Genomic DNA, 26,316 nt, shown 5'->3' on the forward strand with positions numbered 1-26,316 from the left:
ATCTGGCCTCGTATATTAGTAAACCACTGCCCCACATATGAAATCGCTGCAGGTTTTGTGCTTGATCCTGCATGTATTTAACCTTCCCCATGTAAATAGTCCTCCAAAGTTAATGGAGCTGTGCTAATTTGCAATGGCTGGGGATTAAGCCAGTGGGCTTAAGCATTTCTGCTGGCTCAGATTGCAGCACGCTGTAGTAACCGGGCTGCGGGACATCTCGGAGATGTTCCTGCTCTGGCAAAAACCCATCCGTGGCCATCGCACGGCGTGTCTGCAGGCAGAGAAATCCCGCTCCAGCCCCGCAGAGGAGGGTGCAGACATTTTGTCAGCCGCCGCGACGTAAAGCTCGTTTCTTGCATTTTCTCATTCTCGCTGGGGACATGCCAATCTCTTCCAGAGACCATTTCATTACCATTACGCTGCTTGCAAGCATCTTCATTTAAATCACATTATAGATGCACCGAGGCACAATGATCTATCCGCAGCCTAAACAGAGTGAAAACATCCTTGGGCTGCAAGAGGCCAGAACATGCACTAATTGAAATGTATAAACTTACATAACATTATTTATAAAAAGGAGCCCAATTGTCAAAGGCCCTAAGAGAGCTGGAGCATGGGAATGTTTGTTCTCCCCGCAAAGAAAAATTAATTATGTAAGTTTATAAATTCCAGTTGCTTTGCTCGCTCGTCTCCTGATGTGCCCAAGGACTACTTGAAAGGAATTTATGGTTCCCAGCCGCTGCTTCTCGATGGTGTTTTTTATCTTTGTACTCGTGCACACCGCTGCCCTGCAGGATCTTGCGGTGGGGGCAATGAGCTGTGCTCACTGTGCTCCTCAGCTCTAAAAAAATGCAGATTTGCAGAAGCAAATTTGTTTTAGGGAACGCCGGGCTTTCTAAGTCACCGCGTGCTTTGGGGAGGGCGGTGGGGTGGCTGCTGTGTTTGGGGGAGCAGGCAGAGGCCTGAGGTGGCTGCAGTCAAACCCATGCCCCTCTCTGCTCGAGCCTGCCGTCCCCTTCCACCGCGGCTTTGCTTACTTTCTTCTTTTGCTGCCAGGGACACAGATGCCGTGAAGACCCTCCGAAGACCCTCATGCACGGCTGGCTGTGCTGCGGGGCAGCCAGCAACCCAGCGCGGGGACAAACAGCCCCCAGCAAGCACCTCGACCCAGCAGAGGAATCACTTTTATCACAGAGGAACTCACTTATCGCGTGCTCTGCGTGGTTCAATTTGCAAGGCAGGAAGAGTGCCACTTATTACTAAAATGCATTATTTTGTATAATTTCCTGGTAATGCTGGGTTTGGCCAGAGCTGCCAGCTGGCTGGAAAGCGTAGGAAATATGGCAGAGAAATTACATAGCATCAAGCCCGGATGAGGAATGTTTCCTCCAGGGCTCTGCTCAGATGCACTGTGGCTTTGGGTTTTATGCTGCGATTGCTGCTTTTCCCCCATTCTTATTTGAAAAACTTCACTCCTCGAGGATCCAAGATGCTCACCAGTATCCAAAAATGCCATCTGTTCATGTTTCATACATTTGTTTATGTATTCTCCAAGACCATCTCATTGTGAAAGCTGGTGGCTGAGTGCTGGAGTTCCACCATGGCTGGCCACTAAGTGAATTAAAGCTCCAAGTCACCTGTGCTCCGAGGAGGTTAGAAACCAGAAACTCTTTGGAGAAACACTTGGTAGCGAGGTACTCTGGCTGTGTGGCGGCACAGCACTCTGGTGGTTCCCCTCAGAGGCAGCCCTTCATGCCCCGATTGCTCTGATAAAGCTAATGGCCACCTGCAACACGCCCCAGGGGCAAAAGCCCCAGGCAGGCTCTCCTGACATGCTTTTGAACCTGTTTTCCTGCAATTTCTTGCATTTCAAGATCTGCCTTGCTACCTCTGAAAGCAAGGAGGAAAGGCAAGGCATGTGGGGTTCAGATCCTGGGGAAAACCTCCTCCAGGACTTTGTCTCTGCAGAGGATGAGGGCACGAGCTGGCTTTCCCCCTGTTTGTGGATCACCTTTCAGCACCTACAAATCCCAAGGCTTTTCTTTTAACAGCGAGTTGTCAGTTGTGGCTCAGTTCCTCAATTCTCATTTCTTAACGGGTTTCCTCCCCCAGGCTGCCAACACAGCGACGAAGTTGCAGCCACGAAGGGTGAGGCTCACGGGCTCCCTCAACCCCATTACGTCTCAGGGGGCACCAGCCTTTTGCACCCACAGATTTTGTGCGGGGACAGGCTCAGGCAACACCCCAAAATAATCCTATCCAAGCAGGAGCAGCGTGGTGACCTTCAGGAGCTTTATTTTGGTACAGAGAAGGGAGAAAATGTTGATGGAGATGGCTGCTTGTGCTCCCAGGGAGCCCAGACCAGGACCTGTCAGAGGACGAGGACAGTGCTACCACCAAGTGAGTGGCCAAGTCTGCACGGGGGAAAGGCCATGGTTCAAATTATAAGCAGTCTTTCTTTTTAGTTTACAGACTGGTTTAAGAAATTTAAGTGAAAATCACCAGACTTTGCCTTCTTTCTGTCTAGCTAAAGGTATGCCCCCCGCGTGCTGAGGTACGGCAGCGGTGAAACGGGGCTGGGAGGCCTGTGAGCCATTCCCAAAGGCTCCTTCTGTATCCTCCCCACCTTCTCCTAAGACCCAGCTTATTCTTTTGATTTGAAAACCCTGCTTGGCCACTGCGGGCTCAAAGTGGGGATGAACCATGGCATGAAGTCCCGTGCCACATCTCTACCTCCCAACACAACAACGAGGAAGGCCGAGGGTTGCAGTCTGGCCTCCGTGTATGTTGAACAACACCCCGAGCCCTGCTTCCCTGGGATTCTGAAATATGTTGGGAGAGGGGTTTTTGCAGACCCAGTTCCACAGCAGGGAGGCATCGTCTGTTTTTCCAGTCACGAACCACATGAAAAGCAACGCATCAAAACGTCATCGGTGGCTGCTGCAAAGGACTCGGAGCTTCCCAGGCCGGGCTGTCGCCTGCAATGCTGCTTTCTTAAAAAGGCAGTCTCTGTACCCAGCACTGACTGAGTAAAGTTTTTGTAAATATTTGGAATAAATGAATAAACTGTTCAAATTCCCCAGAACGGGAAGGAAACATTTCCACGATCGACATGGAGCAAGCGTGAGTCATCAGGTAAAGCTTCTCAGAGACTTACACATCCAAAAACGTCCAGTAAACAAATCAGGAAACCTGCTATGACGGTGCGTGATTTATTTTATCAATAGATAACAAAGAATATAGGAACTGGTGTACAGAAAAGTAAATCTATCAAAATATCAACCAGTTTATCAGGATAAAGCACAACAAAAGGTCACGGACTGCAGTGGCAACCCTCATATGAAATACAATAAAAACACAAATGTAAATTCTGGTATTTGCACTTGTAAAAAGATCTGTAAGAAAGAGAAAGAAAAATAGAGAAATGGTGAACAAAAAAATGAGACAAAAGTAACCCAAATAATGGGAAGGTAAATCCACATGAACACAATATGTCTCTGCCTCTGCTGTTTCACATGGCCCAAAGCTTTATGAAATGCAGTGGTTGCATGGCTTGGATTTGGAAAAATGTGCCATGCCTAAATTATTTTTTTCAGATACAGATATGCCTAGAAAAATACTCTATGAATTAATCAATTCTGGGAATACATGGACCAGGAAAGAAGAAAATTGCATCATGAGGGATCTCTTTGCGAACAGAGTGAATGCAAGCCCTGCCAGTTGCGTAACGCGTGATTTAAGGTGACAGCACTGGCAGATATTTTAGGGAGCACCAGCTCATAAACCAGCGGCAACTTGGAGGAATTCCCAGAAAACAGGAAGTCACTGAATGAATAAATTGCAGGGCATTTTAGCGACGCATAAGGTGACATCAGCTGAAGGTTGCGACAACTCGTGGCTGCCGTTTGTGAGTTTTCGGCCACAGTAAGAGGTTGGGATGAGAAGCACCTCCGGAGCTGCACACCTGGAGCCACGTACGTGGTGCTGGAGCTGCAGACTCAGCCCCATCTCACTCTTGCTTGCTACTGGTTAAATCCACCACGATTTTGGGGAACCACCGGCTGGGCTAGGAGGAAAGCACTGGCAGAAGTGGGACTGGAGGAAGCTCGTGAAAACCCTCGCAACATCCCAGCTCACCCAGGCGGTGCCGCAGCTCCCGTGCCTTCCTGGATGCTCCCCGCCCTGTCTCAGCCCCATCTGTATTTGTCAGCCTGAATATCCGGGCTCTGATCGAAACCAAGCCTGCCCCAGCCCAGGGCCATGTGGAAGTCCCACTTGTTCCTGGTTTCCAGTCATTAGTAAACCGGGAAGGATGAAAATTTGGCAGGTTGCAGGGCTGGGGAAAGCCGGCCTGAACTGACTCCATGGCCAAAAGAGAGAGTGAAACGGAAGGTTTCCTGGTTAAATTCATCCAGAGCTTTGTCTGGTTGGAGACCTCCATCCCCGGCCACCAAGCAGGCCATGGCGGGGCCAGTACAGTGGTCATGGGGCAGGAAACAGGACCAGTGGCTTGGGGCACGCTGCCACCTGGCCGCTCCCCTGCAGGGAGGAAGAAGAGCCCGGCCACAAATTTGGGCTGATTGTGGTTTACACCTGGACCTCAGGGAAGGAATCTGAAATCTCTCCCAGTGCACCTGAGCAGCAGCTTTCACTTGGCAACACCACAAAGGTATTTAGTAAGAGCACTGATAGCAAGTAATGCCCATGAATCCCAACAAAAAAACAAGGTGACTTGGGTCCTTCACTCAAGGAAGCAAGCAGAGAAACATCTGAAGCTTCTTCTTCTCCACCAAGTCCAGCCGAAAGCGGCCAATAGGTTCAAATCTCCACAGCGAGGACCAGATGGATGGACACGCACCCAAACCATGCCGGTAGGAAGGCACGGTCCTGCTCAACGTAGAAATCTGTTCTCCTTACCCAGCCTGGTGATGCACAGCGTCCTCTTTCCCTGCCCATGTCAAACCTTGTGAAGCAGAAATGATTTTGCTGCCCAGTGACACTCCTGTGCCCTTACAAAGGGCTAGGCAGAGTGTGGTTCCCAAAATATTAGGCTGCTTTTCTTTTTTTTTTCAGCTTTGCATGATAGTTCGCAAAGATACACCAAGAAAATCAGGAGGATTAGATATTTAGGGGAAGGAGGACTGGGAAGAGAGAAGCAGCAACCCCTACCAACATGCTCCTTTTTAACATCTCACTCCTACTAGGAAAGTACCCAATTATTTCTTAAATGACCCGACATTATTATTTTTTGCATCAGCCTCCTTGCCTGGTTAGCCATTTCACATATTTATTATTCTCTGCATGAAATAATACTTCCTGACATCTGTTCCCAGTTTGTTTCTCTTTAATTTCCATTTATAGCACATTTTCCTATCCTCTGACCATGTTAAAATAAAACAATAAGTATGTTTGACATGGTGCAAGTTACTCAAGATCACGATCCTTCCCTGACCTTGATTTTTTTTTTTTTTTTTTGCTTCTTTTCACATGCACTAAAACGCAGAAGAACATTTTAATGAACTTTGCTGAAGAGGCAAGTGGCAAGCTGAAGGCATCAGCAAGCGCTCAGCATTTCATGGCCCTGCTGGCAGCTGGTTACCAGGGGCTGGGGTTGGGGCTCGATGCTCCCAGACCTTTCCACTCTGCCGAGTATCAGCTGCAGCCAAATTTGGAGAGCGAGGAGCTGGGGCTGTGTGGTCCCTTCGCAAGACAGAGGGGAGAACACCAGGTGGCCCTTAGAGCCGGGGCAGCAGTGGGATGAGCATGGGAAAGGAGATGTTAATGCCATGAGACAAACCGGCCTGGCTGATGCTTTACCTTCTGACCAGGCAGACGGGAAAAGGTGCCTTCTTCTCGCTCTGAAGAGAGAGAGCCTGCTTCCAGGAACAACCTGGCAACTCCACAAGCAACAAACCCACAAGAAGCAGTGAGGAGTACTTCAGTAATGGCACAGGAACATTTTATGTCATCGTCTCTTCCTTGGTACAAGCAGTCAACATAATTTTAGTTCGGAAGGTTACTTGTAAAGCTAAGATAAAATGGAAAGAATCAGTGTAGCCTCCAACCAAATGTATAAGCATGCCTTCCTGCTAGGAACAAAAGCAGCAAGCCAGTGTCGCGCTCCAGCTGCTCCATCACCATTTTATGGACTCTCAGGCAATTCTCCATAGGAACCATCATGCTCCACGCAGCTCCTCCCACGTCATCCTGCACTGATAAGCTGGTAATTATGGTTATTCATCCCACTGTGGCAAAGTGTACAAGATCGCAGCCCTGAACTGAAACCTCTGAGACTGAAAACATTTCAGCTCAGTCCTCCCTGGCTGGACAAGAGGCCACGGGATCAGGCTTTTGGGAAACCAGTGTCACCTCCCGCCACCCAAGAGATGCTCCCAGGAATGTCCCCTGGCTCTCTGCAGCACGGGGCAGGTGTGCATCAATGGGTCAGCGAGGCTGGCCACCTCTTGCACTTGGGAACAGTTTAATCCTCAGCAGCACAGACAGGCTCATGATTACAGAAATGTGCGTTTGCACCTCTCCTTCCTTAACTCTCTGGTTCGTCTGCTCTCCTGGGCTTTGAGTTCTACATGGCATAGTTTGGGTGGGCACGTTTGTCCTACATTGCCCATGGTTTGGAGGGATATACTTGAGCTCACCCTCATCTGCCTGTTCCTTCTGCTCACTTCCCCCCTGCCACAACCGTCCAATTTAGCTTTGCTGTCCATCGCCTGGTATTTACAGCACCTGGAAGACTCAAAAATGATTAAGGGGGGGAAAAAATAGGGAAAAGCTACTCGAAACTCAAGGGCCTGATTATGCACAGCTTAATGCAAACAACACTACTGCTGCCTTGGAGAACAGGCCTGGAGGAAGGGTCAGAGAAGGCTCCACGGCATAACTTAGCCCGTGCTTGGTTTTGAATGTGTTGTATGGTTATAACTGGGACTGATAAATCATTACATATTTTATTTGTATAAACAGGCATTATGAAAAAGTACCAAGGTCGTTTGACTTCTGAGTTGCAATTCTCTTTATTTGCTGTAAGAGTCAAGTGGTCTGAGTCAACGCAGTCATGCTCTCCTCTATTTCCGAGAGATTCTTCAGCATCTGGCTCACCTTGGCCTCATCAAACTCCAGGCAGAGAAACTCGGATTCCTACAAAACAAAATTGAAAGAACAGCAGTTGACAATAACAATCGTTTTTCAGGCACACAAAGGAGGAGAGAGAACGCGTTCCGGTTTCCCGGTGATATGTCCCCTGCATCTCCTTTTTGCGTGGTACCACTTCAATACCTGCAGCACACCCAGGGATTTGCCACCAACCACCCATCCACCGAGCAAAAGCAGTACGTGCTGGCAGGCTAGCCGGCTGCTGCCAAAGAGGACACATGAAGGGCCCACAAAATAAAGAATACGTGTTATAAAAGTTCTATTCATACGGAACTTATTAACAAACACCAATGTGAACCAGCCTCCTGAGATCTCCAGTCCCATAGTCTTACCCACTGGTATGTCTATGGTCACAAAGTACTTCCTATGGCAATTCTGGCTGACAAAAAGGGCATCCCTAGGTCTCATATGGTTTTGAGCACACTGAACTCTGTCATTTTTTCAAAATACATCTTTTCATATAATTATCAGCTGCCAAAAATACTGCAACCTCATCCTTCACATTTACAGAATAAATAGTTCATACGCAAGGACAAAGTCATCACAGAAATGCAAATGAAAAACATCAATTTTTACTAACTGAATTTCTTACAAACCAAATTTTACAAGTGTTTTTCCCCAGACACGGGGAATCGTTTTACCTTTTACCTTCTGTTACCCTCACAGGGATTCTTGGGTTGTTCTGGTTTTTCTAAGAATCAAACCAGAAAGTGATATGTAAAGCAAAAGGCTGGCGGAGGAACCAAAGGGGATTATTTTGTGTACGATAACCACAAAAGGCACTGCCAGAAGAAGGCGAACAGGAAAGAAATGAGGTGACAGATGTTAATGATTATGAAGTCAAGCATGTGGCAGTCCATAAAAAGGCTGTGCCAGGGTTTCTGCCCTGACATGAGTCACAGGGGGAACTACCACGGTTCGATGTAGAAATCAAAACATTGATTTAAACTTTGAAACTGGAGCCATAAAGGTGCACACTTACATCCACATTCCACGTGCTTTAAGAAAGGAAACCTGGCAAAATAAAAGCATCATGCACTTTAAGCTTAAGTCACCAAAGATGACTGCACCTCCCCAAATGCTGCTGTTCAGGCACTGGTAAGTCACTTCACAGAGCTACGCGGGGTAAGTCTGTCTTCATGAAATGCTTATCTCCTCCGCCAACTACCACGTAATCCAACAGACCAAAGTGCACAGATCACATTATGTATTTAGTATATACTTGTATTTTAGCAAGTACTTCTGATTAGCAAAGGTTTAATAGAATTAGGAGAACTTATTTTATGCCACTTCATTCAATCAGAATTCAGTAACAGTCACATATCCGAGTAGGTATCAGGTAGAATATACAAATGACAAATATACAAATGACTGCTAGGGAAGACCTTTACCTGAGTGAGCAATTATGCTTATAAAGAGCATGCTGCTGGAAACTACCACCACAGGTTGTTGGTTGTTGTTTTTTTAATTATTAGCCTCTATAAAAGTAGTCAGAAAACAGTAGCAGTAGACATTCAGGATCAACAGCAACACAGATAGGAAGGCCAGGACTTGGATGTTTTTCTTGTCCTTGACAATGGTTATCAACACATCTTATGGAAAGTATCTTGGCACTAGAGCCCGCATATAAAATACCCTGAATACCTCTACAAAGTATAATTACAGCCGGTCAGCATGCAGAAAAGAATCTCTGGTGAGGCATTAGGCAGCTTAACTCCATTTGGCAGTGGGCTTTCCTGTAGATTCCTCTCTGATTAAGAGTTATTAAAAACATTGGTGGTATCTGCCTGAGGAAGATGTGTTTGCAAGCTTAGGAGATTGCATAAGAATGCCTAAACAAAACCCAGAAACATCTCCCTATATATTCCTTTATTAGGAAGCACTGGAAAAGGCAAATCTCAAATCAAATCTCAGCCAGCTAGCTAACAACCTGAGCCTTTCGGAAGCACGGTGCTGAAACCAGACAACATACCCTTGCTGGACTGAATCGTTCCCTCTGAAACGAACAGAACAGGGCAGCGTCAGCCCAACCACACAGGTTTTGGTGCAAAGGCAGCAGATCGGGACTGCAGAGCCGATGCCTCTTCAGCTCCCTCCGTGAAATCTCCCCAGCTTTAGAATCCTCGTTTTTCCAAACCAGACAGGAAAACAAATTTGAGCTCGCTTTCACAGAAGAGCTACTGTAGGAGCAGAAGCTTTTCTTGCCAGCCTAAAACACTCTGAGTATCAGTAACATGCTACAAGTCTTGTTTCATAGACAGCATCTGAAAGCAGCTCTTCCCTCCATAACCTGACCTCATCTTTCCCAACACGTGTGCCACAGCCACGGGATAACTTCTGTCTTGACCTTTCAGGCAACGACTGGCGGCGCCACGCTTCGCAGCCCTGGGTCATAGTCCTCAACAGGATGAACTCCAGGGCCAAACATGTGCTGACATCTGTGGCTTTCTGGCCACAACTGCGCACCCCAAGTCATGCGTGCCGCTGGTCATGAACAGATTTCCCCAGGGCAAGGTCTGCCTGTGCAGCTTTTAAGATCTGCAGAAGCTGATTTTACAGCTTAATCACACGGTGAGCGTGAGCAAACAGGAGAAGACCGAAGCTCCCAGCTCTGGTGGGGGTGTTTTTGGCCTAAGGTGGCCTTTTTCCTCTTCAGGTTTTGTCAGTTAAAAGGACTGTAAACGGAGCAGAAGGACACTCTTGCATTACACTAAGACTGCGCATGCCACTTTAAGCAAATGGAAGTGTACTCGTAAAGCATATTTTTACCTATAAAACAGCCAAACCTTTCCTATGTGGATGGGACAATAGTTGAGTAATTACCTCATTTTCATGTGGACCAACCTGAAACATGAAGGAGGGGGTGATAAATCAGGCTGCTCAGAGCTGCATTTTACTTTCACGTAATGCTCAACTAGTTTATATCCTCCACAAAGTTCCAAAGATAGAGAAAAAAGAGAAAAAAAAATAAGAAGACAAAGCTCTGAAATCCAGAACTTATCACTTCCTGAAGCTGTTTTCTAAGAGCAGGACAAATTTGGTATCCTCAGCAAGAAACAAGGCATCCTTTTTGATATTTCTTAGTGCTATAAATTTTTTCAGCCCATTCGGATGCCTTGCAATTAAGCAAAACCAAAACAGAATGAGTCATTCATTAAAAACAAACCCAGAAGCTAACAAACAGGAACGTCACCAGACTACCAAACACTCGCTGACTGCTTATCCAAACACGCGATGACAGCGCCGAGAGCCCCTCCGCTGGAGGGGGACCTGCTGTGGTCGACGTTTCATACTTGGAAGCATGAAGTGGCGGTGCCTTGAAGCTCTGCAGCACGGCACGCTCGTCTGCAAGACAGAAACCTGGACTTAGCTGAGCCCTTCCTGGAGATGGAAGAGGTCCTTAGGGAAGGAGCGTGTCCGTGCATGAGTAGGGCTGTCAGAGCACACGTGTGTGCAATGGAAACAGCACGCGCGTCCCCACTTTCAGGCTGGAAGGCCAGGCTCGAAGCACACAGAGAACCACACTGCTCTCCCACCACCGAATTGAGCCTCTCGGAAAGAAGTGGGAACGGACATCCACTTCCCACTTGGTTTTCTCCCCACACGCTTTCCCACCCTCCTCCCATTTCCCTCCCAAGCCTGGGCTATAAAAAGGAGCTGCAAAACAAACATCCAAGAAACACACACTCCCCCCAGCCATGAATCAGGTCTTCCAGGTTTGCTTGTTTTTTGTTATTTTTTTTTTCCCTCAATAACAACAGGGAGCTGAAAAAATATTTATACGAGAGACTGTCTTTATAAACATCAGTGTTCTTGCTATCTACTAGAAAAATACTAAGAAAAGGACAGCTTTCTCTATCTCAGGAACTACAGTTTAAAAAAAAGAAGTGGTTTTAGAAAACCAATTCTCACACATTCAAAACTTAAAATAGTTTTCAGTTGTTCTCTATAGCACCGCTTTGACCAGCTACTTTAAAAGGTTCCCAGTGACCTTGATGCTTCTAGTGTTTTAAGTTCTAGCAAGAGACTTGCTTTGGATGCTGAGACATCTCGACTACTGCGTGTTCCATGAGGCGGGGGAACGTCCCAGTGCAGAAGTAAGGAAGTCGAGCAAAAGGAGTCTTGAGGGAGACGCTGGCACTGGTGCAATCGGTGGGGCACAGACGGTGCCACGCTTCACGCTCGCTGGCCCAAGGACAGGGAAGGTTGCTGCTCACAAATATTTGCTGACCCAGGTGGAAACATCTTGGACAAAGCCCTGACAGAGGTAAGGAGAACCCCCTGCCAAGCTGTAGGGACCAGAAAATCGCTCAGTAACTGGGCAAAGACTCCAAGGTGGTGACGGCAGCCGTAACAACCCAAACCCAAGCAGGTTCAGGGGACCAGGGACCACTTTCCTCCACTGACGGCTGCCAGGAGAGCAACTCCACGGCTCGTGCAAGGGGAGAAGGAGCCAGCTCCACCTTTATGCACGGAGCACTCCATGGCCTTCAAGGAACTGAGAGAAATGAATGAAATGAAATGTTCGGTTAGCCTCTATTTCACATTAAAAAGTCTCATTTAAAAAGTCAAAGTGCTGCGTGCCCATCCCCACCACCAAGGATTTCAGACACGCCTGGAGCGAGCGCAGGGCCCAAGCCCCAAGGCAGCGAGCCCCTTCACAGCCACAGCGATTCCGGTCTGAGGGGCCGCACCGGTGCTGCCGCAATAGGCCCGGAGCTGGAGGGGCACAAGAAGTCCTCCAGCTCCTGCAGAAGAGCAGAGAAGCCACGAAGGGGGATCCCTGCAGCTTGTGGTGACGGACCAGAAGGGAAGAAGAAACCCCACTGATGCCCCAGGACAGGTGCCCGCCGTCCAGGCCCACCCACAAAACCCCTCCGGACTTGACCCCATGCCAGTAAGGTACCAACAGCTCCACGTGAAGGAACTGTCCGGCCTTCCCTCCTACCTCAGACCTGGGGCATACCCTGGGGTGAGCCACCAAGAAGCCGAACTCTTCAGAAAGTGACAAAGGACGGACTTCTGATGCCTGCACGCAAAGCCAGCCAGGTACAGACACGGAGCTGCGCACCCCAACAGTGCTTTACTGGAGCAATGGGAATAGGACCATTTCTCAGCTCTTAGGCCATAGGTACAGCCGCTTCCTCCACAGAGGCTGGGAGTCAATGTAATTTCATTGCTCTGGAAGATATTTCATTCTCCTGGCTCATATTTTGCATAAGACTACAATTTTTAGATTTGGCTGCCCTTTGTGTAAGTAAAAATCAAACCTGTAGTGCCACCAGGATCCGAACTTGCCTTCAAATGTTTCAAACATCCCGGTACCTTCTGTTGTAAGTAAAAGCCAACATTCATTTTTGGCCTTCCTAATTTTCTTTTGCCTGCAAAGGCATTAAGTGGTTTTAGAAAGGACTAGCTGATAAAACAGTTTTACATTCAAGTAATGCGTTCCCTTGCTAGCAAGGAAATGTTATCTTTATTAACAGTTTGTGATACTGTGATAAGCAAAGTGCTTCACTTAAGGAGGCTTTTTCTTAATTAAAAGAACAGTCAAAGCTAGAATTCCAATACAATTTATTATCCAAAGTGGTAGAGTTTAGAAGTGTTGCCTTATTTTGGGCTGAAGCCCAACCACTCCATGACAGGTGATTAAAATTGAAAATAATTTATTTCTCCACTTAATCGGATGTGTGAAAGACTGAATCAAAGAAATTTCTCACACAACATTTCCTATAGAAATTAATCTTTCTGCTTTCTAAAGACCTCCTCATTCCTCAGGGCTAAGCAACAGATAACAAATTCTTTACTTTTACATGTCCCTTTTCCTTCCAGATCACTGAATATTCTGCAGCCACGCAAATCTCCTGCCTCCTCTGTTAACCGGGAAAAACACCAAGTATACCTTACATAAGTAATTAAGCGCGTCGCTGGTAAATAAAGATGCTGAAGTCATGACCGTCAGACTTCAATATAACTTCACTGCAACAGAGAATGACAACCTGCCTTTGGAGCTTTTCACACATCGTTACATAAGGCATAAGAAATGTGAGGATATGTAAAGCCACATACATTATAAGCTACCCAACCATTTTCCTCCAAACAGAATTATCTCTGTATGCCCATCTAAAAAATAATACCTTGAGATTTATTCCTAGTGCACCAAAGCAACCATGGGCTTTGCTTCCAGCAACGCAGCAGGATTGGGGTTAAATCAGATATGCTTTAACACCAGATGAATATCGTGCCATTTACAGTACAAGCAAATTAGGCTGCAAACAGAGAAAAGCCAGCTGGGGGTACATAAAACAAAATGTTTTGTGGAGCACCGAGGCACCGGTCAGCGCGCGTGACGTGGGAGCAAGCACGGCAGCAGGCGTGCAAGGAGCACAGCACACTTGCCTCCTCCAGCAACAGCCACGGGCAGAAACAACACTCACGTGGCTTCCAAGGCAAGAGTTACACGGCAAAGACCAAATACTGCTCTCAGAGTAAATCTACAGCGTATCGATTTTATTTTTTTTCATTTCACAAACAAGTATTAAAACGCTGCTTATCTGCAGTAAGAGGAAATGCACGCACGTGCTTAAGATATAACCTGCTTCAGCAGCAGGAGTTAGGATGAGAAGAAACCTTTTGATTCAACAAAAATGTCGACTCTCCTGCTTCCTCAAAATTTGCTAATTATATTTAAACATTTTTCATAAAACACCACAGATATTACCCTGTAAGTAATATCCCAAGTTGTAAGTATATTATTATTTCAATAGGAAAATAAATACATAAATATTGGACAACTACCTAATAAGCCAACTTCTTACACCCTACTGCCCTTCCAGATGAAACTGAAGGACTGCACACTCAGCATTAGCTTGCACATACATTAAAAACATAAATTTTCTGAACACCTCACTGCAGCATTATTGGCTAAGAAAGCATCCCTCCCTGCTTCTGCTTGGGGCTGATGGCTCACAGCAAACTGTAATGCCTTTTGGGAACAAGCCAGGCTTTCCAAAGGGTCAGAAATGATGTTCCCTGCGGGCGTGCTTGGCACACAGAGAGGACAAGAGATCCCTAAGAGTATTTTATATAGAGGTTTTGTTGGCTTCAGTTAATCAGCACTTCTCCTGTGAACTGCAGAGCCTCGCAGCAGAGGTAGGAGCAGCTTAAAGCTAAGAGTGATGATGATACAGCCCGGTTCTCCCTTCCTATAACCAAAATGACACATTCCTGGTCACCCCTTTCCTATTTATTAATCCCTAATGAACTATAGTTGGAAAGAAAGTATCTGGAAGTGGCCAGTGAGGAAACCAAAAGAATGTGCAGAGAGATAGCACTGACCTGAGAGCAATAATTGCCCCTAAAACCCAACAGGTGAGGAAATTACAGGACAGTCCAAGTCTCTGAGACCTCCTTTAAACATCACTCGGTGTGCCCCTGCTGGGCCAGCTCCCCGCCACCGCCAGGCAGCATTAATAGCGACCGCCGTCGTGGGATTGTTTCTCTGACACGGACAGAAATAGCAAGATATAACCCTCAAGGTTCAGATGGACCCGTTTAAAAGCTTTAATGATAAAGAAATGCAGATCTCAAAATAACATAAAATGACTTGTCCCAGCACTACTGGGAAGCCCTCAAGTCCTGGATTCAAAGAGTTTTTGTTGGTTTTTTTTTTTGTTTTGTTTTGTTTTGTTTTTTTCTGTTTTAGATGCTGTGCTGTCCCACCATCCCTCTTCCATGAAGACACCTGTGGAACTGCTGCCTGAGTGCCAAAACACAGACCAAGCTACACCTGACCCTCCTGCAGGCTTCTGGGGAGCCGCATCCCTCCCCGCACGGCTCCAGATTTGCTTCCCCGAGGAGTGGTTGCTGACGCCAGCCCCAGCAGGAGTGGGGGAAGAGGGAGACAAAAGTGACATGCATAATTCACGCTAAAAAAAACATAGAAGATAATGAGTTACCATGACAATGTTCTGGAAAGCATAAAGAGATGACCCCAAGAGAAGAAAAATATTGGATTTGAGCTTATTTTTCCTTCTGTAAGAATCAGAGTGACAGGCGCATTGAGCTGGGTGATTCATGCTAAGAAGAAATGTATTGTCAGATGTTTATGAGAATGGTTTACTCTCACTGCTTAGATTCTCACATTAGGAACACCTGACAAGTGGTTAAAAAAAAAAATGGGCTGCTAGAAAACAAAGCAGCCTGATAAAGTTGAAATTGTATCGAATCTGCTAAAAGATTGCATCAATCGTGATCCCACTGCAAACTTTGGAAGTGACTTTTAGATTCATTAATGTTCTGCAAGGCACGCTGGGACTAATGACAGCAAAGTTCAGTTAATTCCAGAGAAATTGGAATGGATGGCAATCCATTGATCTCATATAGCTATGCTTCAGACAATGCTAAATTCATTACTTTTAATTAAATTTAGCTATTTTTGCAACAAGCATATAGTCATGGCCTTCGAAAATACTAGGGTAAAGAGCAATTCATTTCCATAATACTGCATAAAATAAAGGAGAAATATTTGTTACTGAAAGGGCATTCTAATTCCTCTGCATTATTTTGGTATTACGTGAACCAGGAATCTCTTAAGCTAATGATTATTACATCAACACAGAAAAAAACAGTCTACCCTCCTGCAGATCTTTCCTTAATTCTTTTAATGTAACATCAAGCCTGTAATAGCACAGATTAATCAGAAAGGATTGCAGAAATTGAAATAATCTCAGGAGCATAAGATTAGTTCTCTGATACTGCACAGCAAATGTAATGTCATTGCTTTTATGTTATCAACCTACCTAAAATATTCCATTCGGTATTTTAAACCTTAAGTGAAAGACGATTATTTATGGATGCAGAGACGCACATGCTTTAACCCGCTTATGCTTATGCCTTTTGGAAGCAGAGTTTTCCTACCAGAAAATGCCAGGAAAAAAGAAAAGTTAACAGTGCAACTAAATAGAAGGAAGCATACACTGAAGTTCTTCCATATTTCACATCATAAAGTTGGTTTTTTTTTAAGAGATTAATACTTTTATGCAAGGTATATATATTTCATAAATGCCTATCCTGTTTTCAAATGGGTGATACTGTATCCTAGTCTGTACTGTATACTGTATTTTATCTGTAAGCCTTCCAACTTGCTCTTTTTTTTCCTTTTTTTCTTAAAAAAACACACTTTGGTTGGTGCCTGCTTCCTTTTCTGAACGGTTTGAACCTCCTGTAATCCCCATATCCCACTCACAGAGCAGCATCCTGTCCTTGGTGCCTTCCCTACATGAACTCTTCCAAGGGCTACCCAGTGCAAGCTTCCACCTAAAATACTGTACCACGGTGCGTAAATGCAGAGTTTGACACTGAACAAACTGCGTCTCGCACAGTTAATTATCCTGCATTTGTCATCAGTGATCTTGTGTTTTGCCTCATTACTGAAGGAGTGCTCAGTCACAGCGACTGCATTCCAGATGTTGCTAGGACACTGCTCGTTCATTATTGATGGAGATGAGCTGAAGCACCCCGTGGTTTTGGAGAAAACACCACGAATGCCTTTCCTAAGAGCGCAGCACCACCGCCTCGACACGTTCAGATGGCCCGAGTGCAGAGCCAGTTGACACGGACACTCGCTGGGGGGGACAAAAGGAAAGGTCACAGAAGTCATTGCCCTGCTGGTGCTAATATAATTTGGAAAAAAAAAATACCCGTTTATGTTGATAAAATGCAAATTTAATTCTCATTTGTAGATGACTATTTGCAAGATTATACCTGCAACTTTTTCTGTGAGCATATCTGATCAATAGTTACTTGCTAAGCTTGCTTACCTGGTTCCTCTGTTACCCTTTTACAACATGTTCAAGTAGTTGAGAAAATGACTGCGTAGATTGCCTTTCCAAATCTGCTGAGGTCACCGGTTGTCACAGGAGGCGAACAGGATGGAAAAACCCTTCGGCAGTCCCTGGCTGACCAGCACGACACACCTGAACGTATGCAGTGCACAAAACATTCGGGCCTCCTCTCTGCTTACAGTTCAAGTAACTAACTATAAAACTTTGAATTTCAGAGGGAATTCCCAGTAATTTCTTCAACTTTGTAGTCAACCAACTTCATAAATTTGATTAAAACACACGAAGTGTAACTGCTTGAAAATAGCCTGGTGTATTCTCCTGAGTCCCAGCTGCTGATGTTGAGAAACAACACTGAGGTTGCAAAACCCACCGTCCCCACGTCAGGAAAGCCATAGCCCCGTTCCTCCTTCACTGCACGCACCGAGCAGAAACTCTGCTCCTGATGAACAATTCAACAGCGGGCTTCGTGTGCTGCTGTTGGGGTGTTCCACACGTACGAGCAATTTCACCCTGGCAACCTTTTTGTGAGCCTGGAAGCTGCATCAGTTTCATTTCAGCAGATGGTCTTTAAGGTCCCTTCCAACCCAAACCATTCGATGATTCTGTGATTCTGTGAAACACTGACCTTGTCAGTTGGTCAAAGCTGAAGGCTGCTAAGCACAGGGATGGGTAAAGCCAGCTAAAGGCACTGCCACCGCTGTTGCCTTCTCGAGACAGGAATGGAGTTGTGGCAGGAGAACAATAAGTGTTAAGCTCTAACTCCCGGTGTGGAAATGAAAAGTGAGGCATTTCTGTATCTAAACCACACCATAAACACTATTTTGATACAGAAAGCGCACCAAGACTACTCTTGTTTTGCTGAATCCCAGCACCTTTGAAAGTAAAGCTGAACTCAAGAGCTCTTTCAAACCCTGCAACAGTGAGCACGGGATGGTTAATCTTTAACAGGGCATTTTTCTCCTGCAGCTTGGCTGGCTTGAGATAAATAAGTGTAACAGCATGCAACACAAATCACTGCACCTCCTTAGTCCACTGACACTTCCTTGGTAATGTTGGTGTTAAACCCTGGGAGGGTCTCTAGCCCAGTTTTTATGCAGAAGAAAATGTTAACAGAGAGTCAAAATCACCAGCTGAGAACCACATTTGCCTTCTAACTCTTTGCACAAATTTCATTCCCACTAGGCAAGCTTAAAAGACCTCTGAAGAGAAGACTTGCAGAGTACTTAGGGAGAATTTATTTAGGGGGTTTGGTCAATATTTGGAAGTCACTGGTCTAATCCCCCTTTGGGAGATGGTACATAAAACCTTTATGGGGAATCCCATTAATGCTGTAACAAACGTGGTTGCCAGTCCTTAATCATCTGAAAAGCATAAATTAGGCTGCAAACTGTTCTAGTTTTACATTATTTTTCCTCCTTTAGAAAAGAGCTTTTGGGGATCCTATGCAATTCCAGCGTCTATCATAAGATGAGATCTTAGGGAAAACAGAGAGTGAAATTTTATGCTTAACATTTGTATTTACCTTTCTCCACATGAACACCCTAGAGCACGCTTACGGGTACTTGAAAGCACTAAGGAGGTTTTAAAAGAAAAACCAATATAGTAACACCTGTAAATTTCACCAAACTGTACAGAGAAGCGTTAAAGACAGCACTAAAAATAAAGCCTTATTAAATTACCTTTGTATCACCGCTGCATTTGAATCAATACATGTATTTAAAAACTACAGAAATGCTCTATTTTTGGCAGAGTATCAGGTTCTTGTCTTACTTCTCAATCACATTTCCCTCCAGCTCATCCCAGCTCCCCCACTGCTGGTAGTCCTTCCATCGCTGGTGCTCGCAAGGGTACCAAAGAATAGAAAGCTCCATCATCATTTATTTGAGCTCTGCTGTGTCAGCTCTTCCCCAACAATGACTCTCTTAGGGACACCGCTGCAAGGTTATGTACTTTCCTTGGAAAGTCCCTGGTAGGGGAACTTCAGGGTTAAATGACCTTCCTCACTTACGATCGTTGCCTTTCCATGCTGAGCTGTATTTTCATAGTTTGATCTTGTTTGACAGCTGTACGCATTTTCTTTTACCGTATTTTTGTTGTTTGGCTTTTATGCCTGTTCACAGAACTGAAATAGCCATCCACAGTTTTCTCAGTACGTGTTTAGGCTCCAAATACCTCTCTAAGCTTTAGTCTTATCTCACTTAATTGCAGCTAAAGAGTTATGGCATTAGTTTCAGAAAGAGAGAGACCTACTCAAAGGATCTCCCACTTTTACCCTAAATTCAGCTTCTCCAGTTCTCAGAGCTGGAATTCACATTCCTTATGTTTTAACCTCCCTATTTTCCAATACGGGAGTCGTTCAGCATCACAACAGACTTTCCTTTCCAGAATCAAATTTCAGCTACTTTGTGATGTTATTTACCCTTTCCTTAAGCATATCAGAAAGTATCATGTTCGAAATCAAATTGTGATGTTATTTATCCTTTCGTGTTGGAACATCAAACCCTTCATGACACTGGGGCGTATTTTTGTTAAGGGGTATTGCCAAGATGGGAGTTTCCAAACTGTGCACTTATCTAACTCTTAATTATACAAGGAAATTTCTGTACTTTTAGCTCTTTATTTAGCGTCAATTTAGTGTCAACCCTGTTCCTCTCAGTTACTGCAATATTCATTGGCAGGAATATAGGAATGAACTGTGGGATTAAGAGTTACTTTTATACCAACTACATACACACAATTTATGTAATCTGCATTTATAAATAATCAGATAATCAAAGAATACAGCCAAAACCTGAGCAAAGAATAGCTGACCTTTAAGAGGTCGTGTGACTTTGGATCCTGGCGTATTCTGCATAGTTAATTACTTGGTTAGCATCCCCCAAACCAGCTCTATCTTGCTCTCTCAGAGCTTTTTAATGTTTATCTGTTATATAAAGGCCTCAAGTGCCCATTAACGTCCTGCCTAAAAGTATTACACTGCATATAAAAGCTGAGTGGAAATTAATACCCTAAGACAGCTCAAGCGGCCGTATTTTCCATGACACCAGGAGATGCTGGCTCCTGTTGATGTCAATGGCTACAAGAGCTTGGCTTTTCAACTCCAATTTGTCTTCAGCAGACAATAGTTGGGTTCAGTCAAAGAAGAGAAAGGAGAGTAAAATGACTCTCAAACAACATTTTGGAATCAGGTGTGTTTAAAACCTTCTTTCCTGATCCTTTCCGAACCACGCAGGCTTGCGCTGAGGCCTACAACGCACCTGGCCTTACTGAAACAGAAGAGCAGGTGAGAGAAGTGCAGAGCACATTACTGAAATACTACAAAATGCACAACGGTACAAATGGTATTGATTTTGGTTGTTGCAAGTCTCACAAGTGGTTAATAAAGGCCGTGTAAATCCTTTGTTTTCTGAACAGCAACAGGCAATGCCCTCCACAAGTCCCACCTGCAGCTCTGTGCCTGTACCTGCGCCCTGAGATCAGCATGACCCGGCTCAAACAAACCCATCCATGTCCACAAAACGGTGTTTTTCAGAAAGACAGTGATTTTTTTCAAGGGCATCTCTTTATCCACATCCATCCTGGCTGTGTTTATAGCAACACGGGCATTAATTTCCTCCAGGGTATTTTACCACCTAGAGGGGAAGAGCATGGAGAGCAGCAAAACAGACAGTCGCAGACTCACGCAGCAGCATCACGGCCTTACAAAAACACGGAGCCTCTGCCAGGGGCACGCTGGTGAGTCACGCGAATCCCCAGTTGCACACGAATGTGCCACCAAACGGAGAGTTAAAAGTAACTCTAATTAGGGCAGAAGGGCTCGTGTGGCAATGCAAAACCAGAGGCTCGAAAATAGGCTTGCAGTGCAGCTGGGTTTTCTGTTAGCTTTTTAAAAATATTCATCAAGACAATAAGCTTGGGCCAAAAAGGTCCCCCCCCCCCCCCCCCCCCCCGTTTTTAGGAAATTTATCTACACCCTTTCCGATGATCTGAAAATAGAATTTATGGGGACAAGGACTACTCGGTTACATTGCCACTGCAAACACGAATTCCCAGTGGGACCAAAATAACTGTATTTTTTTCTTTTTAGTAACTCGAATATATAACTTACAAGGGGGAAAGAAGCCAAAGTTTAACAAGAATGGTTTTATTTCCTTTCTGAAAACCACTGTTTTCTCTTTACTTTTTTCAGAATGCAAACTGTTCTCTTCTGATTCACCAGGAGAAACCCCCGTGAAAAGGAGGGCAGCCAGGTATTCGCAGCCCAAGCTGTTTTACAGCCCCTCCAACAACACCGCTGCTCCAGAGCACCGGGACAGGCATTGCACTCAGATTTATCACCACAACAGCAGCTTCTGCTGAGCGTGGTGCAGAGCCCACTAAAGATAGTGGGGATCTCTGCACTGACCTTGGGATCAAATGCACCGAAATATCAGCATTACGTGCAGGCAAGGAGATACTAAAAGAATATAGCTGGAAAAAAGACTTGCACTTTGCTTTGCTTTTTTCTTTCAAACACAGAAGATGTGCTTGCTAATATTTGCTGCGTGACACGTAACTCCTCTTTTCTTTCAGCCGCTTCCCCTGTGTAAGAGGAAAAGCAAAGGCTCGCAATGAAAGCCAAGGCTGTAGATCCAAAGAGCTTAGCGTGGGAGGACACTTGTGCCTGTGCACAATCCCACTGAAGTCAAGCAGCCCCGGGCTCTGCCCACACAGCTCCCTTTGCCACAGCTAATATTACAACTTTGTTTTGTTAAAGCTGCCGTTTCCAAATCCATCTCTAGAAGTGAACGCAGGCAGGGCTAAAATATGCAACCTGCCTTGCAGTCAATGCACGGCACACGGCTACGTCTGCCTGAAATTTTAACCAGAAGAGATCAGGGCACCGGTTCTCAACATGCTCACAGAAACAACCTTGCCATGAAGGCTGTTTTAATGCATAGCACTTAAGAGCCTTCTTGACAGACATCATGTCGAACCAGAGCTTTTTTTAGAAACAGAAAAGATGCAAAGGAAAGTTATCTAATTTTGGTTGACCTCTCATTCTCAACTCAAGGACGAGTGGTACTGAAGTAGAAATCATTTCCATAACTGAATTGCAGAGCAGTTATTTAACAATTAATGTGTGATCCACTCAGCATATGGGAACCAAATATAAAAATAAGCATGTGAGAATTGGAGATTCTTCTGCACAAAAAAAGGCTACAGCTCCTCCACGACAGATATTTAATTGGCTACTTCTTCCTTTCTTTCTTTCCTGTGACCAAGGGAAGGAGAGGGCTATGAAATATAAAAGAACTTAACCAGTTCTCCAGAAGAAAATGGAGATGAAGTGAATGACTCATTGAGCTTTCTGTGCCTTTGAAGCAGAGCAGAATTCTCTCTCTTTTTTTTTTAATCCACAGCAGCAACCTCACTTTTTCAGTCTGCACGCACGGTTTGGACACCAGCAGTTAGCAGAGGGGGCTCTGCCTTACACATCTCTCACTGGCAGAAAATACATCACGCTGCAGCCTCGTGCTCCTGCATCAACAAAGCCCCAGATCTGTAAGCGGTCCTCCTTGGCAGATGTGAGGTCAGGGGACTTTGCTTTAAGACTGCGAGGAATAGGATGCGCCTTGCATCCTCCCCATTTCTGTGAGAGCAGTAAGACAAAATTCAAAGTCATCCCTTCCTTAAGGAAGCAGGAAGAGGAGGAGGACGTGTAATATCAAGTGCTGGTGCCTGTTTTTAGACAGCTGCACAGAAGCGGATATATAACAGAATTTGTGAGTGGGCCCGTGTCCTTAAATGTGTTTCCTTCTTTCAAACTTTGAAACATTAAACCTTTATAGTCCTTACAAGCCTGCGGGCTTGTGATGATTCTTTCTGCTTCAGTCCTGACCAAAAGACACTAACAGAGGCAGGAATTTTGCAGACCATCAGTGCACCATAGCAACAAAAATGCTTGTCCCTGGTTTAAGTATCTTGGCTTTTTATTGTATTTTGCAGTCCCTGCTTACTGTCCTATTCAAGGGCTGGGTGGTAGCAAAGACCGTATGGGAAGATCTGGATGGTGTTGGGGGGCAAAAAGGGCACATATAAAGGCAAAAATGGTCACAAGAACAGGGACCATCTGCCTCCCATCCCTGCCACAGGATTTTCACGTCCCTCTTCTCCCTGGTCTACGCCTATTACATCTTTCTGTGTCTGTTACATCTTTTGTCAAGGTTAGAAGACATGAGCCAGCACAGCTTTTGCAGCAGCAGTAAGTAATTAAATTTCCAGCTTTATTTCCTCCCAGCCCTTTTGCTTGCTATCACAGGGCTCCCTTTTATCTGCGCCGCTGCTGAACGCTGAGCAGGGATGCTGGCTGGCCACTCAACGCTCGCACCCTGGCTGTCCCATCCTTTGCAAGCTCACTCACGGCTTGGAGAGGTTTACAAAACCCAAATGCCTCCTTCTCAGGGGCACCACTGCCTTCCCTCTGGAGATTTAAGAACTTATCTCAGCGGTATTAATTAGCGAAGCTGGGTTCTGCTCGTGTTAGCTGTTGTTTGCATGTACCACAAAAACCATAGTGATTAATTTCCTGGAGCCTGCAAAACCGTTTTCGGGAAGAAGGCAGAAGTGTGTACCAGCACTGCTGCAGACGAAGAGAGAGGTGCATTGGCAGGGCTGCGCGGTGAAGGCTGGAATGAGCTTGCCTGCATTATGCTTGACGCAAAGCCAAAAACAGTGCTTCATTTTCAGAAGGACTAAATTCGCTCATAAATTTGACAAACGGCTGAAAAGCTCTAAGAGAGAATGTATGTGGTGGCACATCAGGCTTCTTGCATTAATTCTGCTCTACTGTAGACTTGGTAATGTGCCACTGGCCACTATAGAAATGTGCCGTAATTTTCTTGGATAAAAAGATTTCCTGAGATTGAGTATGCTGGGAAGCAGCTTTACATTTGGAACTGCCTTCATCCCCACAGGTCCAATTAACAGTTTTTGAAAGAAGCCCATGAACACGCAAAGAAAACTTTGCTACAGTGGTATTTTCTAAAATATCAGCCTGGCTTAGGAATAGGGTGTCCTTGCTATAATAAGCTGCTAACATAAACAGGAGGCCAAAATGGCATTTTTTCCCTTCTTCGATTGATTCTCCAATACACAAGCTCTTGATCAGAACTCAGCATTCACATTTAATGGGCTTGTGCTACTTTTGTAAGCACCTGCCTAACAAAGGGCTGCAATTAAGCGCTGATGAAATACCTTATCTTGACATTACAGACCTCAGCTCCTCACTTCAAATGGCTGTGGTGGCAGCAATGGGTTTTTATTTGGTTTTGTTGCTGTTGAGGCAGCACAACGGAGGCAGGAGGACATGGGGCACCACGAGCATCTGCTGTGCTATGTCCCACAAGTAACTGGTCCGTGCTCTTGGGATCGACAGAGGACAGGCAACAGAAGAGAAGTTCACAACCAGACCCAGCTCCGCTGCTTGGATGAGTTAGGGGGCACCACTAAATCCATGCTGGCATTTCCCCTCCCTGCACGTTTAGATAAACCAAAAAGTAACTTCCACTACGACTTTTAACCCATCCCAACAGCCACACAAAGAATGGAACAAGCACATCTTTGGAGCATATCGAACCAGGACAATACATCTCTGCAAAAAAAAAAAAACATCCCAGGGATGCTTTCCGACAGAAACTCTTCTGACAGGCAGTTGAATGGTATGATACTGTGAAGGGGTTGATACCGATTTTAGCACGCTACTGAATTTTGAACAATAAAATGGTTACAGACAACCTTACACCTGACTTTTTCTTTTGTAACCTCGCTGGGTTTATCTTACATTGCAAAAGATGGATGGAAGCGTGGACAAGCTGTTCAATGGTTTTCTCTGAATTTCTCTTGGGCCGGTATACTTACTCGGCGACCTTGGTATGTAGAAAACATTGCCTCACCGGATCTGAGGAAACTCTGATACAGCAGTTTTGGATATCATTGAGAAAACAACAACTCCCCAGACAAAAAACAAGGTTCAGAGATAGGTGAACTCTTTGGGAGGAGTAATAGCAAAGTGTCTGCAAAAGCTGGCAAAAGTCTGCCTAACCTTCCTTGCCTCTGCCACGGAGCATTGTCCTTCACTGGACTGGGGCTTCTGCATCCTTGACTTTTATAAATTTCACTGCGACATCAGGCGGTCCTGGGCAACTTTTGGCCAGTACTGACCTTACGAAAAACTTGAACACTGCTGATGTTGAAATTAGACAAACTTAGGAGATGCCCACAGAGGCAACACCCGACAGCGACCACCACTCACCCTCCACTTCACCCAAGTACAACGGACACCTAATTTCTCCTGAATACGACTCTAATAGATTCTCCTTTGTCATGGCTTACTGCCTCTTCTGGACTCAGGTGGCTAGTCTGTATTTTGGGGTATCTTAAGAGTGAAAGCTGACAAAGACTGAGAAACACGTGTCTGTGTGTGCACACGCTTTGTATATATATGCCCACAAATTTTTGTCCATATGGACACCGAGTTTTGTTCAGGTAGATATGGTAGGGCATCAAATAACAAGAACACATTTCCTTGCCACCAGTTCCAAATTTCCATCCAACACTATCTGCAAAAAAAAACCAAAGAGCTCTCCTCTGTTCCAGTCACATAACAACCCCCACGCCCAAGGTGCTGGTTTCAGTGCGATAACCTTTCCTCTGCATCAATCCACATAACATAGCAGAGAGAAAATCATGAGAGGAATGGTGACATGCCACACTTTTCAGAGTGTATTTCCCTCCCTACCACCCACACTTCAGTTATTGCATTGTCCAGTCCTGTCCACAGCAAAAAAACTTCTAAAAATAAAAGTATCACCTTAATTTACAAGCTGGGTCCCACTTACAAGACATTCTTGTCTGATCTTGGCTGATCTGCAGTCAGTGCGGACACAGGACAAATAAAGATGATTGTATTTAGAAGTTGGGAGAGGAGAATGGGTTTAAATAGCACGTAAGTGCTGCAGCACATAAAGCACCATCACCTCTGCTCCAGTTACAGCACCAGGAAACGAGTGCCCACGAAACGACAAGAAGCTAAGGGCTGGCTACACTTCTTCTATTTTAATCACAGCAACAACACATCGATAGACTCGGGCTCCAAAAGTACATGTAGAGAGTAAACAGAAAAGAGGAATATTTCAGCAGAGCACAAGCCCCACCTCCTCCTAAATCCCACGTCCTGTCACAGACTCCACCACCCCGCCCCAAATCCGAGCTCCCAGGGGCAGCATCCATCTGCTTGCTCCAGCTGAGGAGCTGAGTCCTG

At 45.3% G+C, this 26,316-nt stretch overlaps 1 protein-coding gene across 2 annotated transcripts in view; it reads right to left on the reverse strand.

Annotated features, from left to right (window-relative positions):
- Positions 1–3,198: 3,198 nt before the first annotated feature.
- Positions 3,199–26,316, reverse strand: part of COMMD1 (copper metabolism domain containing 1) — a 78,064-nt gene continuing 54,946 nt past the window's right edge. For both annotated transcript variants that reach the window (XM_048048362.2, XM_066993485.1), the window contains exon 3: positions 3,199–7,155. In XM_048048362.2, coding sequence (XP_047904319.1) covers positions 7,048–7,155 — 108 coding nt within the window. In that variant the 3' untranslated portion in view covers positions 3,199–7,047. The remainder of the gene's footprint in view (positions 7,156–26,316) is intronic.

Source organism: Anser cygnoides, chromosome 3 (genome assembly GCF_040182565.1).
Source record: "Anser cygnoides isolate HZ-2024a breed goose chromosome 3, Taihu_goose_T2T_genome, whole genome shotgun sequence".
Classification (NCBI taxonomy): domain Eukaryota; kingdom Metazoa; phylum Chordata; class Aves; order Anseriformes; family Anatidae; genus Anser; species Anser cygnoides.